At 45.3% G+C, this 15,957-nt stretch overlaps 6 protein-coding genes across 6 annotated transcripts; 3 read left to right on the forward strand and 3 right to left on the reverse strand.

Moving 5' to 3' along the window:
• Positions 1 to 75: 75 nt before the first annotated feature.
• V865_002528 (uncharacterized protein) lies at positions 76 to 4,221 on the reverse strand (the record flags this gene model as incomplete). Its single annotated transcript, XM_066226329.1, has 12 exons — positions 76 to 1,255; positions 1,367 to 1,502; positions 1,593 to 1,744; positions 1,842 to 1,909; positions 1,983 to 2,212; positions 2,289 to 2,342; positions 2,407 to 2,511; positions 2,574 to 2,592; positions 2,657 to 2,769; positions 2,866 to 3,189; positions 3,272 to 3,578; positions 3,694 to 4,221. The coding sequence occupies 12 exons, from the start codon at positions 4,219 to 4,221 to the stop codon at positions 76 to 78; spliced, it is 3,216 nt and encodes a 1,071-aa protein (XP_066082426.1).
• Positions 4,222 to 5,073: 852 nt separating this feature from the next.
• On the forward strand, positions 5,074 to 5,732 carry V865_002529 (uncharacterized protein; the record flags this gene model as incomplete). The annotated part of the gene is made up of 3 exons (XM_066226330.1): positions 5,074 to 5,265; positions 5,344 to 5,430; positions 5,505 to 5,732. 3 exons carry the CDS (start codon positions 5,074 to 5,076, stop codon positions 5,730 to 5,732), a joined length of 507 nt encoding a protein of 168 aa, XP_066082427.1.
• A 735-nt stretch (positions 5,733 to 6,467) lies between these two features.
• Positions 6,468 to 7,397, forward strand: V865_002530 (uncharacterized protein; the record flags this gene model as incomplete). The annotated part of the gene is made up of 4 exons (XM_066226331.1): positions 6,468 to 6,608; positions 6,684 to 6,797; positions 6,866 to 7,030; positions 7,098 to 7,397. 4 exons carry the CDS (start codon positions 6,468 to 6,470, stop codon positions 7,395 to 7,397), a joined length of 720 nt encoding a protein of 239 aa, XP_066082428.1.
• Positions 7,398 to 7,672: 275 nt separating this feature from the next.
• V865_002531 (uncharacterized protein) lies at positions 7,673 to 9,590 on the reverse strand (the record flags this gene model as incomplete). The annotated part of the gene is made up of 3 exons (XM_066226332.1): positions 7,673 to 8,008; positions 8,111 to 9,154; positions 9,279 to 9,590. 3 exons carry the CDS (start codon positions 9,588 to 9,590, stop codon positions 7,673 to 7,675), a joined length of 1,692 nt encoding a protein of 563 aa, XP_066082429.1.
• Positions 9,591 to 9,994: 404 nt separating this feature from the next.
• V865_002532 (uncharacterized protein) lies at positions 9,995 to 12,769 on the reverse strand (the record flags this gene model as incomplete). Its single annotated transcript, XM_066226333.1, has 10 exons — positions 9,995 to 10,068; positions 10,146 to 10,335; positions 10,404 to 10,745; positions 10,817 to 11,020; positions 11,074 to 11,217; positions 11,281 to 11,374; positions 11,436 to 11,499; positions 11,573 to 12,008; positions 12,311 to 12,396; positions 12,703 to 12,769. The coding sequence occupies 10 exons, from the start codon at positions 12,767 to 12,769 to the stop codon at positions 9,995 to 9,997; spliced, it is 1,701 nt and encodes a 566-aa protein (XP_066082430.1).
• Positions 12,770 to 14,002: 1,233 nt separating this feature from the next.
• On the forward strand, positions 14,003 to 15,915 carry V865_002533 (uncharacterized protein; the record flags this gene model as incomplete). Its single annotated transcript, XM_066226334.1, has 6 exons — positions 14,003 to 14,321; positions 14,465 to 14,592; positions 14,743 to 15,273; positions 15,367 to 15,495; positions 15,601 to 15,750; positions 15,820 to 15,915. The coding sequence occupies 6 exons, from the start codon at positions 14,003 to 14,005 to the stop codon at positions 15,913 to 15,915; spliced, it is 1,353 nt and encodes a 450-aa protein (XP_066082431.1).
• Positions 15,916 to 15,957: the final 42 nt, after the last annotated feature.

Raw genomic sequence — 15,957 nt, forward strand, 5'->3', positions numbered from 1 at the left:
TTGTTTCTCATCCTTCTTTCCTCCTTTTGTTTTTCGGCGTCGCACATTTCTTCTTTAACTCCTCTTTCTTATATCTTACAACCTATAACTCTCTGGAGGTCCAAGATAACTATACCCCCTCTCCTTTATTCCTCCAAAATCAATTTGGAACCTCTCCACCACCAATCCAGTAGTCATACCAAATAACTTCAACGTATGTTTCCCACCTTTCTTCCAATCTGCGTCAACCTTGAACGACATGGTTGCATTTCGATTTTCGGAAGAAACTGCATTTTCCCAATCTTGCGGTACAGCCCCAACTGCAGATCGTTTGAAGGGTTCTTCATGGGGATTATCTTGTAACAAACCTAAAGGAATTGGATGAACTTCTTGAATGAGCGAGGAATCCAATTGAAGGCCAAGGGAAAGTTCTTTATTGACGATGAAGTTATTGGTTGGACCTAAATGAAGTGTTACTTCCACTTCTTCTTCTTCTGTGAGTACTTCGTCTGACGACGAAGTGGGGTGAGACCAGAAATCATATTCTAATGAAGGACCTTGACCCAAAGTGAAATTTTGAGTAGAAGAAGGTAACATCTCCATACCGCTTAATGTCCTTCCATATCCTTCAATCTCTTCAAATGCGTATCCATCCTTTCCACTCGATCTAGTATAGTGCGAAGCCTCCATCACCACATATCCATCACCTTCTACATGGCCCTTGAAATCCTTTGGTACGGGTGGTGGGACAGTAATTGGTACAGTCACAGTAACGTTGGTAAGATCATCTCCCTTGATCAGTACATGACCTTCAGTCTCATATACTTGTCCTCCTTCTTGGTGATTGGACACCTTACCCCAATTTACCGAGACGTACACTCTAACATCCTCTGTACCATCCCATTTAATCTTGCCTTTGCTCTCGCTGACAATTAGCCAATCATGATCAGTCGTAATAGTGAATTTGGTATTCCTAGGTCCTCCCGAGCCAATATCAATCCATCTCGTCTTGGCTCCGTATGGGTCCATGGTGAGTAAAGTCGGGTCAGGACATTTGTAGCTTCTCTCGCAGTTCTTGCCCGTATCGCCTGGCCAGGCACCGATGAGGTTCTCTACGGTCACTCGAAGATAAGCTACGTATCCAGGTAAGGCATGTTCCTTGATTGGAATGCCCGGCCGGGAAGGTTGATAGGGGTTAACGAACTTGATGGGTGGAAGGGAATCTCGAATGGGCTCGAGAGGAGCGTAGTAGTTGATATGCGTTTGATCCCACATGCTAAGTGAAAGTACATGGGATGATCAGCACAGGATGACGGAGAATAGAAAACGTTATACCGATCATTTTGAAATTACTGAGCAAATTCTACAGTATGAAAATAAGACTTACTGATCCCACTTTCGGTTCAATAACGAATGGAAAGTTTCCGTCAAATTGGCATCTCTGTAGAAAGCATCCAGAGCTTCTTTAGCAAATGTGTTGGCCGCTGTTTTAGCTTGGAAGGCATAGACATGCGATCTACCGGCTAATTAATCGAATGAGATGCAGTAATTATCAGCTCAACCGCAACATCGCTCATCATTGGGAAACGATCTCTGAAGCTGTCACTACTCACCAGCCATGTGCAGTCTGTTCAAATTAGCTTGACCGGCACATAACATGTAAACTTGTTGGAAGAACGAAGGTCTGGTGGCTTTATCCAAATTATGGTAGATCTTATCTGCTCGATGAACTAGGTCATCCCATCCAGCCAAGACTCGTTCGGCTCTGTACATTGATATTACTATCATCAGCCACAATCCGAATAAGATTGATACATTCATCACGAGAACATGTGGCAAAATACTGTAGTATTCAAACTCACTCTTCGTAATTGGTAAAAGAGAATGTAGTCCCATTGAGAAGTTCCGCTTTACCTCTTCCAGCGTACAACTGTCATATAGTATGCGATCACTAGTCAGCTGAGTCCTCTGGCTTAATGTTGGGCGCAGAGTGAGATGCTTACAGAGTATGTTCTCATTATACTCGCAGTCTCCTCAGCTACCTCCTCACCAAATTCTCTCTCGGCCCAAGCTTTCAGGAACTTGCCAACACTATTTCTAGGCCAGGCGTCTGAATCGTATGCGAGGGATAAGAAGTGTTCAGAGGGCATTTCAAGCGGTTTCAATGATCCGACGTTGAGGATCCAGATTGAGGTGGTGTTGAATGATCGAGCGTGGTTCATCTGTTCCCAAGCTGTTTTCAGAAGGTACAGATCAGCAAGGATCGTGCTGTGCTTCAGCTGAGAGGATGACATGATGATTCCACTCACTCTTAGCTAGATTGATAGTGTTGGTCCACTTGTAATCCCTTGGGAAACCGACATCTGGTATTCCTTGTCAGTTAGATTCCTTTGGTGAACATGAGCATGCTTCGATCGTGACACTTACAATCAACATGGTAGTAAATACCTGCACCGGCTTTGTGATCTTGTCTATCGGGTGGCAAGACCGACATGAGATTACCATAGTTGTCATCGGCGAAGAGAACGGTGACTAGATAACAGATATATGTTAGCTTGATGCCACGAGCTCGTCAGGGGTACGTGATAGCTTACCATCATCTGGCACTTCAAGCTAATCCAGAAAGTCAAGCACATCAGTCATAGTGTATCAATGGTATTCCGGAGTAACGACTTACCCCATTGAGATAGTATCCTGCGACTTCCTTGTACATACACCACATTTGACTGATGTTGTCGAATTGATCACCATAGACCTCTTTTAATAAATCTTGTTGCGCATGAGTGATATCTATAAAGCCATCATGATCAGCAGACATGGTAAGCTTCACAATATGCTTGGTGATCTGAGGACTTGACAGGAAATCCCCGAGGAAGGCTGACTTACTTTGCACCAAAGCATTACTGGCTCCACTCAACGGTTCATCTCCATCACCTCTCATACCCATCGTAAATAGCGTTTCCATCCCTTTCGCTCTTTCAGCTCCATACCTCCAAAACTCAGTTAATGTCTCTTGGTTCTTGACATAGTCCCATTCGCCAACACCGTATGAATCCCATTCAGGCTTGTTCCTAGACATCGGTTCATGGTGGGATGTTCCCATCACTACACCCATCTTGTTGGCTAGCACCTGATTAGGTCCCGGGGTGGGTGTCTTAGGTAGACCGTTGGATACGTCCAGTCCATCAACATCGAACATACTTGCCCACACTAACGTACAGTACCATCATCGGTGATTAGCTATGGGTACGGTGAGAGGTGAAGCATCTTTATTGCAAGATGGCACACTCACTAGCAGGCCAATGATAGTTGGCTTTCAACCTCAAAAGCAACTCAAACCATTTCTCATACATCTCAACTTGGAACGCTGGTTCCCATGGTTTTCTATTCCAATGTTGTTGTGCCCAACCCCACATGGCGGGATGTTCGTCATTGATGAACAGTCCTCGGTATTTTACTGTCGGTTCACCGTGAGATAGTTTTTTGGATTTCGAATATGCGATAATGGATTTGGGTCGGATAGGACTATCGGCCCAAAAATACCATGGAGAAACACCCATTTGTTCGGAGAGGGTGTAAAGAGCGTAGATCGTTCCTCGCTGGATATGACAGACATCACGATATCAGTCATAGCTCACGGATACGATGTCCTTTTGTCATAGGAGTACGATGGGACAGTGGATAGGGATTGTTAGAATTTGTGAATATGCTTACTCGATCTGATCCACTGATCACCAATCCTTCTTTGACACCTTTCAAAGGATCTTCCTCCCAACCTATCTCGTACGATTCCCATTTCCCTTCCAGCCCATCTCTCTGTACGCCTTTAAGTCTCCTCATCAAATCGCTAGATACACTTCCGACAATCAGAGCTCGCTCGACATGACCGGGTAACGTATCGTTGTACAGCTTTGGATGTTGACCCGTCACCTTATATACATCGTGCGCGAAGGTCTGAGCAGCTACGTGAATAGCTTGATCATCTGTGGAATCGAGTAATAAAGGCGTAGCGTGTCCATGGGGCTTGGAAGCCAGTACGAATAGGTCGTCCTTCCCTTGTCTTCGACTTGTGGGTTCAATGTTGAAGGTGATTTGGTCGGTGTCGAACAGGTGAGGATGGGATGAGGTGTCTAAATCGGGTAGAACAGGGAAGGTGAGGACTCGTTCTTCACCTAGAGCTATTACATGACCCAAGAGGGATAGGCCCACTCCGGCAAATAGAGCGGTGTTGACCAAGTGCATGGCCGCTAGTCAACTGAGATGTACTGCTACCTGGTCGATGCAGGATGTCAGAGATCATGAGTCGAGGGCCCGTCATGTCTTCCAGTATTTATAGCGAGTTGCAATAGTCGATGTTTTCGGTATAATCGACTTCGAATCGGAATATCCGGAGCCGGATGAGCCGGATACCTAATACGATCTCAGAAAGAAGTCACGAGACGTACTTGTAGTATGAATCTGGACCACCTGTTTCCACGAGGGGATACCAAGCATGCTTCGTAAAGAGTGGAGGATGGGTGCATGTAGAAAGTGATTCGAAGAGAGCAGGACGATGGCAGGATCATCGAAGAAGATCAGACAGATACATAGGTTCGGACCGGATTGCAGAAGTGGAGGTACGTGGACTGATAAGATTACTCACTCATACGAAGTTATGGTTCCCAATTCTACCAGCAGCTCATCGTATTTGAAATGTCACAATCAGAGCGCTATTGTGAGGGGTCTATCCACCGCTTGCTCGGTGGTGAATGTACACATGGCGACCGCTGTATGTGAAACGATCAACAGTCTGGAAACACGTACTGGAGGCGATGACCGTGTTGGCCGAGTGAGCGCTCGAAGTTCGTGTCCAATGGATCGTATGTTTCTATGTCATCATCCAGATGAAAAGTGATACGTATACCCAGCTAGTCTTCTCGCTCTGTTATCGCTAGCGATATCGTGATCATCGATGATACAGCTACAGCGTCGAGACTGAAGATCAGCAGTTTGATGAATATATAAATGACGATGAGATTGAGATCTTAGAGCTCCCTCTACGACTAACCATTCGTCACTCACTCAAGTTGTATTCTTGAAGGACCTTCACGCATCATGCTTATCGCTGCTGGTGTTCGATATGGGATCAAGGCCCATAAAGCTCATGAGAGGAAGAAAAAGGAGAAAGAACAACAAGAACAAATTCAACAATTACAAGCTCGGCAACGACAACAAGAGCAGGATATCAAAAAAAAGCTCAAGAAGGATAAAGATACTTTGCGGGTTCAAGATTCGGCCAAGCTCGTTGTGAGTATACTTAAAGCTAGGGCACCCTGTTTGGAGGCAGACCACTGATGGAATTTGTATGGTGTCAAACATCGACAGTTGAACGGACGGGTCTCACCTCAACCTCGAGGTCATGATTATTCGGAACAATCAAAACGACATCGGGTTATCCCCAATTATGAAGATGTGAGCACTAGGCTCTCTTCGGATATATGCTGGCGCCATGATATTCAAAGTTGATGAATCTCTTCACGATCCAGGTAACATCCTCACGTTCGGAGCACGAAGGTAGTTTTGGTCATTCTCACCATACTGCATCTTCAGATGTACGACCTTTTAAGAGAAGAGAAGATTCCAACTCCGACTCCGATTCTTCCGTCTCCTCAGGCTATGGCGACGAAGAAGCAAGTACATCAACTACAACTTATCCCTTTGCATCATTGCCGGCGAATGTACGGGCTGACGAAGTTACATTGGGATTAGGATAGACTTGGAGGCCTGGGCCGTTCAGCCCTGAGACAACTCGAGAAGGGAAACAAATCATCGCATAAACATGCTCATGCTCAAGCTGGACCTAATGTCAGCCCCGGACATGGCGAGGACAAGGGAGATGTGGGCAGATGAGGAATGGGGCTGGGGAGAGGTAGGAGCAAAGGAAGAGGCAGAGGTAGAGGCTAAGTATCGAAGCATATATTGTGTGATGATATGACTCGCTGAATCAGATGATTATATATGGTTTCATGTCGTTTTCTATAGCTGTGCATGTAAATCACCGTCGCTCTTTAAGTACTGTGCTTTTAGCTTGCTCAGTTGATCCAACACTTGGCAGTGATCGAAAGGATGCTCCTTTATCCTTGAGCCCCTTCGGTCATCCCCGAAGTGCGAACGAGAAAGCGAACGGAAGCGGTCTGGGAACCGAGATTATCTTTGGATTCTATTAATAGGTTTTATCGCTCCCAGCGGATAGTCTAAATATGCATAGCCTTGTTCTTTGGGTTAATCATTATCGCTACCGATATCGATGCGTTTCATCTTTCCACTACTTGGTCATAGCAGAGTTAATTGGATCATGTTGAGAAATGCAAGGTATATAAGGCCCACTCATTGTTCAGAGTTGGTCAAAGTCAAATCAATCCACAGGAACAAGCAACACTCTTAACAAAGACAAATTTAATAAATCCCTATTCATACTCAGTACTCAATACTATTATTAACGATACAACATGGCATTACTGTTAGTTTCAGCCGGAGTCAAAGCTGGGAAGAAAGCTTATAAAGCTTATGACAACAAGCAAAAACAGAAAAAGGAGAAGGAATTAAAGGATAATCAAGGACAAGATTCTCCTGATCTCAGTAGAGTCGAGGTGAGATTTCTAAACTTGAACTTCTGCCCTATATGAAAGATCATAATGCTGATCCTGACATCTCGAAATGTATAGTTGAATGACCCTTCATACCCCTCACTCTCAACTACATCACAAATCGTTCCTCAGGATTATGTTACCGAAAAGAAATCAAGGGAGTACGAAAATCACAAAGACCTAAATGACAATGTGAGTCACAAACTATGAGTGATTGATACCGCGACTGGTTTACTGATATAACGGCATGGGTGATATAGCCATTCGAAGTTCCTCCTCCGTCGTATCAAAAGGCCCTTCAAGAACCCTCTTCGGCTCCTACAGCTTATGGCGGTGGGTTTGGTCCATCTGAATATACCCCAAGACGCAGGGGTTCTACTTCCAGTTCATCTTCGAGCTCTTCATCTTCCTCAGACAATGAGAGTGTGAGTGATAGTGATCTCATGGTCTGAGATGAAGAAGGATCACTGACACCAAGATGTAATAATATAGCACACCAAGAAAGGTCTTTCTAAATCTGAATATCGGGATCTACGACGACGAGATAAATACGAGCGAAGACTCGCAAGGAGACAACAAAAGGATCAACGACGAGCGGATAAAGCTCAGATGAGGTACGGAGGTATGGGTGGTGGGTTTGGTGGTGGACCTGCGAGGATTGGAGGACTAGGTGGTGGACCTGTAAGCGTTGGTGGATTAGGTGGCGGTCCTGTTAGAATGGGTGGCTTGGGTGGCGGACCATTTGGAAGAGGTGGAATGGGTGGTGGTCCAGGAAGAGGAAGGGGATTATGAATACGATCATAGATGATTGAAAATATTTAATCTCGCTGTTTGTATTGTATCATACATCCCCTCTTGTCTACAAGTTATAGAAGAGTTGTGAATAGTTATTTCCGTATTGTCATTTATTGTATCTATCTATGAATTACTGTATCTATCATTATACGTCTAAATTTGAGTATTCTATACCTGCCTTTGTCCAATGGAGATACACTAAAGTAGTGCGGTAGGGCCATTACTAGGTTACCATTCCTTGTGAACCTAGTTTTCGATTTACATCGACAGTCTCACTGCAAAACACTCAACATCTCTTCTACCTTCCTGAACTTCTCCCTCTCCTTCCCATTACCCAACTCCTTCGCACGTCTCTTCTCAGTCTCATCAATCCTCTTCCAACTATCCAAATCGACGACGATCCCACCTTTCTGTTGAGCTCGTGTTAACGCTTCTGGGATCCCTTCCTCGGGATTGGGGTTCAACGGACTGGATACAGATCCGGTAGTAGGTGAATTGAAGTGATCATCCAATAGTTGATCGGATAGAGAATAGGCATCGTGCATTGTAGAGGCGATGACGCCTACTGGACCTCTTGCTGCCCACCCGGCGGTATATATCCCTGGGACCTAGGGTGACGAAAGACCTTATCGTTAGTAACATGCTCAAGATTAAGTGACATTGTACACCGATGTGATATGTTCATTAGATATAGAAGCAAGCCGACTCACCACCACCCCCTGATCATCTACTACTCTCCCACTAACATTCCTTACCCTACCTCTCTTCTCATCAAAGGGCAATACCCATCCTTCCCCTTCACCCGAAAGAGGTTCAGATCTATATCCAACACTTTCAATAACCATATCCGCCTTATTCCTCACTACCTCTCCTGTAGGTCGAGCAATAACCCCACTTGGACTGGGTACAGCCGAATCCTGCGATTTTGGTGGGGTAGGTGGGGAAGGAGTAGACGATAATAGTTGATTTAAATTCCATTCTACTTCTCCTACCTTCTTTGAATCTTTGAGAGAAGGTATGAATGTGTTAGGCGATTTGAGGAAATCCAATTCGAATAATTTATCTCCACCATCGTTGGATATAGGTTTTTCCATCAATCCTAACAATCTTTTCTTCATCCTTTCATTTCCTACCATCTCTTTAGCCTCTGCCATCAATCCCGGTTCAACTCCATTAAACGACAAGTGGGGTATCTGTAGCATCTCCCTAAATTCTTTGGTAGTAAATGAAACCTGACCCGGTCCTCTTCTACCTACCACTCTAACCTTCTTTATATCCGATTGAGCCAATACTTCCAGAACATCATTACTCAGATCAGTCTTTTCAAGTTGATCCAAAGGCTTGAGGAGTATTCTAGCAACGTCCAAAGCGACATTACCTTGACCTACTATTGAAACTTCTTCTATACGCTTGAGGTTTATAGGTAGTTCCGAAAATGCCGGATGGGAGTTGTACCAACTTACGAATGCCAGTGCGGGCAGTACGTTCTCCAGAGGGTTCGATGAAGAACTTGAGCCATTGACTGAGGACAGTGGGTTTGAGAGCGATGCGCCGTATGTGAGGACTAGAGTAGAATAGTATGGGAGAATATCGTCGAATGAGATCCGCACTGAATGCGGGTAAGTGTATGGTGAGAGTGCGCTAGAGGGGGTGGTCGTGGAAGGAGAAGATGAGGGTTGACTAGAGAGGAGGACATTCCCGAAGAATTTGAATCGAGGGTCGGAAGATAGTTCGTCGAATTTATGTTGGCAGTTCTATAACAAATGTTCAGTTAGTATTCTTTTCGTGCTCATCACGAGATTCCAAGTCCGAGATCGTGCGTAGACTTTACATGAGTGTAGACTTGTGGGATTGTACTGCAATGAGTGCTCAACTCACCTTGACCTCAGGATGATCCGGCGCTACACCATACCTGACCAACCCATAAGGCGTTGGTAACCGTTCGTACATGTGCACTTCCACATTATTCCCATTGGGTGAATCTCTAGGTAACGAGTTGAGTATCCTAGACGCAGTGTAGAATCCAGATGGTCCCGAACCTATTATAGCTACTTTCAGAGGACGTGAGGCCGACGATGATGCTGAGGAGTAATGTCGAGGGTTTAGGCGTGTTGAGAGAGTTGGGGAAATTGATTTTGAGGTAAATGGAAAAGAGGATAGTTGTCGGAATCGTGCTGGTCGAGGTAACATCTTGAGCCTCACTTATCTAGCCCCGATGAGACTACCTCCTCTTGAATGTGTGTAGATTGTTGAGCTGTATGGTCTATAGCTGACTTGTATCAAATGTCAAGATGAGTCTGGTATGCTGAACGCTGAGTCGAACATTTCAAACAACTCGGTGCACCTCCACACCGACCAATGTTCGGTCTTACTCGGTTCAACGATGACTTGCATCATCTACGAGTCTATCTATCATAACGGTATCATCAGACATGCATAACGAATGACAACCAGCCCAGCCATGTTCGCAAAGAGCCAACAACGTTGCATCATGTTTCAATGCATATATTCAACAGATCTGACGGTTATACAATTTTTGTGTTTGCTTCCCCAACTCCCACCACGACTCATACCTCCATTCCCCTATTCAACTCTTAAGCAGGAGCGACCTGTCCACCTTTAACAGCTGCAGAAGAGAACTCGTGCCATCTAGGGTTGAATTGGACATCTACGAATCAAGGATGGATATAAGCTTTGATTCTTGCAATTTGTCACAGCTGATAATAGTGGTTAAGCGAGACTCACCAAGAGGTCTGCCGCCATACATATATCCAGTGAATTTCTCTCCAGCAGTTTGAGCTTCAGCCGTCTCGGTGAATTGCACAATACCTTCACCCTTCGATCTTCCAGCTTCGAAGAGAACTTCAGCCATGACTACATTTCCAACTGTCTCGAAGAGCTCTACCAGATCTTCATTGGCTGTCGACCATGGTAACTACCAGAGGAGCGCTCATCATCAGTCTCTTTCCTCGAAGAGCGACTATGAACGAAACGGTGACTCACATTCCTGACTAAGATCTGTTGGTTAGGTTCAGCAGGTTGAGGTTTCAATCCACTTCCTGCACCTGCACCTGCGCCTGCGCCTGCACCGTCTACGGCCATGCCTTCACCACCTTCTGGACCGTTGTAATCGGCGTAGATGTTATCATTGAAACTTCGTCCACCTTGAGCACCGTATGCAGGGTTGAATCCCATTCCTCTACCTGCTCCACCAAATCCACCACCACCCATGAATCCTCCTCTGAAACCACCTCGGAATCCACCAAAGCCTCCTCGCGGTGCAAACCCTCCTCGGAATCCACCTCGACCTCGCCCAGGACCGAAAGGACTGTTGGCGAACTTGTCCTAAATATGCCATGATCGCATTAGCATGACGGTCCAAGTAATAATCAAAAGAGAGAGAGACGATAACTCACAGGTTTACATTCAAGAATGTTACCGAACCAATCGAATCCGTTGAACATCTCAATAGCAGCTCGAGCATCCTCAGGGTTGACGAATACTACAGTACCGTTTCCTTTAGGAGTTCCATCAGGGTGGAAGTTGATATCAGCCCTAATGACTTCACCAGCTTGTCGCATGAGATCCTTGAGGTCTTGCCAAGAAGCTTGGAGAGGAAGCTATTAAAATATTTATCAGCTGTGCTCTAGCGATAAAATAGAGGGGAGCTCACGTTTCCAATGAAGATGTTTTTGTTCATAGGGTTGACGTGGAAGACAGGAGCAGCGTTACCCAAGAAAGTTCTAGCTTCACCGGTGGCAACACCGATTTTACCTGGGATGGGAGGAGCGCCGAATCGAGCGGTCTCTTCTCGGTCCTGTTATAATGATACACCATTCAATAACCAGAAAGGATCGTAGAGGATTTCAGATGTGCTCACCTCTCGGATGAAGACATTTCTGCTCAACAAGTATTTGTCGGTGAGCTCGGCTTTGGCACGTTGAGCTTCCTCTTGAGTAGCGAATTCGACGATACTGCAGGCGAACAGGTCAGTAACTGTCAAGGTATATCATGCAGCAATATAATGGCACTCACCCACAACCCTTAGATTGACCAGCAGGAGTAGTAAGAACCTCAGAGAAGACCACGTTGCCACCGGCTAGATATAGTGAAAAGTACTGATAAGCTTCACTGCATGTCATGATGAGAAGGTGCGGACGGTGCTGATTTACCTTGAGACATAAAGTTTGCCAAGTCCTTGTATGTGACATCGTAAGCCAGATTACCTACGTATAATCTATTTTCTCTCTTTGAGACTTTGGCGTGAGCCTCAGCTTCCTCTTGAGTGGCATTCATAGGTCCTCCAACGGATTGTTCTCCATTTGGTCCAGGTCCCGAAGTGGGTCTGGAGGAAGAGTGAGAATGACCATATCCATTTCTGTTGTACGCGCCAGTCAAACCTCTACCACCCCTTGGTCCACCCCTGAAAGATGATCCACCGTATCTATCTGAACTGGATCGATAATCTCGGTGAGAAGATCGATGATCCCGATCTCGATCCTGTTTGTAATCACGGTCTCGTGAGTGAGATCGCGAACGATGTCTGTGCCTCCTAGGAGACCGAGTACGAGAACGAGATCTTGATCGAGAATAGGATCTTCGTCGGTGCTGTTTGGCCAAGATAGAAATATATATTGTCAGCTATACGTTGTGTTTTGGTGATGAATGTATGATACGTCATCGTTACAACCCCACCTCCTCGACATTCCGTTCGCCATTTACGTCTTCCCTCGTTCTCGTTCTCGTACTGCTACTCTTCTCTTCACTCTCACTTACGTTCACTCTGTCTTTCATTCCATCACCATCTCCGTTCGCCCCCTTTATTCACAACATATCGCATCGCGTCATCTCTCACTCTCTCTCGCTTCAAACTCTCGTGCACTATTCTCGACAAGGGGAAAGACACTCACACTTCGGTGTCCCCTATCATCATCTCTTGAGCTTCTGTGCCTATCTCTACTTCTTGATCTATCCCTTTCGTCTCTTCTAGATCCATCTACTTTGATCCCAACAGTAAAATTCCAATCATTAGCTACCATATCCTCTTTCCTTTTTTCTTATCCAACCGATTAGTCTCATCATCTCACTCCACCACCGAAGGGATTAAGGATCTTTGAAGAAGGATGTAAAACTAGTGGTGGTCGGCTTTGAAGTAGTTGAACACCTCGCACTCCTTCCTCGCCTTGGAATCAACTAAAACTCCGAGAAGTCCACCACCACCAATCCACCTGACCACCGATCCCATCCAATCCAGTCCAATCCAACCCAACCAAAATAAAGAAATCTAAAAACTATGACCCACATCTATCACCATTCCCGCTATCTTGAATGATAGCTTCGTCTACTCGCATTTCTCTGTCGTCTTCCATTTTGATTGTGTCTGTTTTTGCTGCTGCTATGAGAAGAAAGAGAGAAGGGAGCAACTATAGATTTGAGGATGAGTAAGATTAAGGATTGAGGACCTGATAGATGATGAGAGTGATCACGACAACAAAGCGAAGTGCAACTAAAAGGAGCTGTGAAGGTGGCACTTGGGGTTGAAACGATATCGCCGATGGTGTGGCACTCGTACAGATCGTCTGTCGACTGCTTGGAACTGAGACGAGCGCTGCATACATGCGTAAGATGCACATCATTCTGCATGGTGCAGTAAGTGTGTAGCGGGGAAAACATCCTGCTTCTTCAATCAATCAAGGATACTTCAAAAGGACTACAGGATCACTTCAATCGCCGCCTGTATACTCACTTGCATGACACAGATCAAGCTGTCTTCTGGCATACTCATACCCAGTACAACATGATCCGACCGACATTTCACAAATTGCAAATACACTGAGGTCATTTCTCCGACACCACTCAAAACCTTGCTGTTCAAAAGAAGACGAGACTGTTCACCCGATCCAAGCGGAAAGCACGCCTTTTTCCGATTCCATCAGGCTGACTCTTCTTCCGCGTTTGACTTCGTCATGGATGAGTGAGTGTGCATTTGGATTAGCCAAACTCGTACTACCAATTCCGGTCGAAATTTGCGTCGTGTGAGATCATACAGCAATGTCTTCTTAGATAACAAATGGCAAGCTCGAAATCGAAAGGTGTTTAGAATGGCACCTCGCGATTCTGACAGAGGACCTTGCTTATACAGCTCGTCTACATGACCGTGAGACATCCTTTGTACTGCATTTGTAGATACGACATGAACAATACATGTGTCTTCCATCGTGTGAAGAATGCAGCATGCATGATGCATGACCAGCGGGAGGTCCACACCTAGTCCATGATGTCATTCGACTTCGCTTCGCTTCGTTGAAATCGTATTTATTCAGTCTTCGCCTTCGCCTCGCCTAAATCATCATAGCTAACTTCCTTATCTCTTCGGAGATCTCCGGTGTAGTGCTTGTAGCGACAAGACGTAGTGCGTAGAATAAAAGCCCCTTATCTCGACTTCAAGTCGTCCACTCACAATCATCCGACTCATACATTAAGCCCATTCCAAACAAAAGCTGGACTGCTGATTGGTTGAAATATACACCAATCCTCTCAGAGAGTCATCCTTATATCGCACCATACCACAAAACGAGTTCGCCAGCATCTTCTTCAGCAGTATGTCCAACACCCAAACTTCACGAGACTCCTCGGCCCAACTGCACCATACACTCCCTCAACCACTCGCTGTATCCGCAACGGGACTGACGTTCACCCTTGACGATGGACGGGTGATCCTCGATGCTATCTCAGGAGGAGCAGCAGTAAATTGTTTAGGTAACGGTAACAGAGAGTTAGTCGAGGTGATGACCGCACAAGCTGAGAAAATGGCTTTTGCGTATCATCAGTCATTAGGTAATCTGGAGAGTGAGAAGTTGGCGAAGCTCTTGACTGATAGGAGTAATGGAGTTTTGCAGGCTGCTGCATTCCTCAATTCTGGTGAGTTAAAGTCTGCGATGAAGTTGGTGTCATTGTAATCGGATTGAGAAGGTTATTCTCTCATGTGTTCTGTTTGAGCTGAGGCTGATCTCATCTTGGTGATCTGGATACTGATGTTTTTCGATGCTGTCGTCTACGCATAGGTTCAGAAGCGATGGAAGCTGCAATCAAACTTGCCAGAGAATATTGGGTCGAGATGGATCAACCATTACGAAATCATATCATCAGCAGATCACCTTCTTATCATGGTAATACCTTGGGTGTTCTAGGTGTGAGTGATCTTGAACCACTTTCGGAACATTAACTCGTTCTTTCGGTTATATGGCACACAGAATATAAAATATCTATTCTCATCAAGTTGTCACAAGTTGAAAGAGTTAAGCAGCTAATGCTAAACTGCATTGAATACGTACCTCTGTAGATCGGTAATATCCCCTCTCGACGAACAATCTATCAACCCTTCTTCTCCTCCAATATCCACCACGTCACCTCACCGCAATATCTCCGACATCACCTTCCCAACGAGACCGAAGAAGAATATTCCCAGCGTCTTGCAGACGAATTGGAAAGTACCATTCTCTCCCTTGATCCGCGGTACGTCATTGGCTTCGTAGCTGAGCCAGTCGTAGGAGCCGCTCTGGGTGTGATGCCACCTCCTAAAGGTTATTTCCCAGCAATCAAGAGAGTATTAGACAAATATGGATTGTTGTTAATTCTAGACGAAGTGATGTCCGGTTCCGGTAGATCAGGCGAACTTTATGCGTATCAAGCTGTTGGAGAAGGAGTCAAACCTGATATATTGGCGATGGCAAAAGGGATAGGTAGTGGTTATGTACCGATTTCAGCTGTTTTGGCTGGACAGAGAGTGACGGAGAGAATTAGGAAATCTGGTGGATGGAAGAATTCTCATACGTATCAGAACCATCCTATAAACTGTGCAGTGGCGTTGAAAGTGAGTCTTGAGCCAACTTACCACAAAGCCTCTCGCTGTCAACATTCCTTGCAGATGCTGATTGATGTCTTCATCACTGGTACGGTAATGTAGGTGTTGCAAATCATCGAAAGGGATAACTTACTTACCAACGTCAAACAAAGAGGTGAACAACTCCTTGATGAGCTGAAAGATGCTACGAGGGATATTGAGATCGTTTATAATGTTAGAGGTAAAGGATTAGTAAGTCCAATCTTCCCGTCCGACTATGCCTATACTCCTAGGTCATTCTTCATAGGTCGAGATTAGATGTCTGGTTGTGTACAGTTCTGATACGTTATAATGTAGTTCGTCGGAATAGATTTAGTAGGATCATCATCCCTCAAACCCCGTCTTGCACCGCGAATCAAGACGAAAGCTTTCGAGAATGGTTTATTGGTGCTGGCGATAAGCGGTACGATTGATGGGGTCGAAGGCGAAGTTATTATGCTTGGACCGGTAAGCGCATCTCTTTTAATAGAATGAATGTAATCCTGTGTAGCTGATGGCGACTTCTGCATCTGACAGGCCTATACAGTCACCCAAGAGCAAATTAGTGAGATCGTGAAGCTGTTGGTCAGAAGCATAAGAGAGGTTGTTGAGGATCTAGACAAAGAGGGTTGAACGGATGCTCGGAGTATAGGTGGGATGGACATTTGTTTCGCT

Source organism: Kwoniella europaea, chromosome 1 (assembly GCF_036810445.1).
Source record: "Kwoniella europaea PYCC6329 chromosome 1, complete sequence".
NCBI classification, from domain to species: domain Eukaryota; kingdom Fungi; phylum Basidiomycota; class Tremellomycetes; order Tremellales; family Cryptococcaceae; genus Kwoniella; species Kwoniella europaea.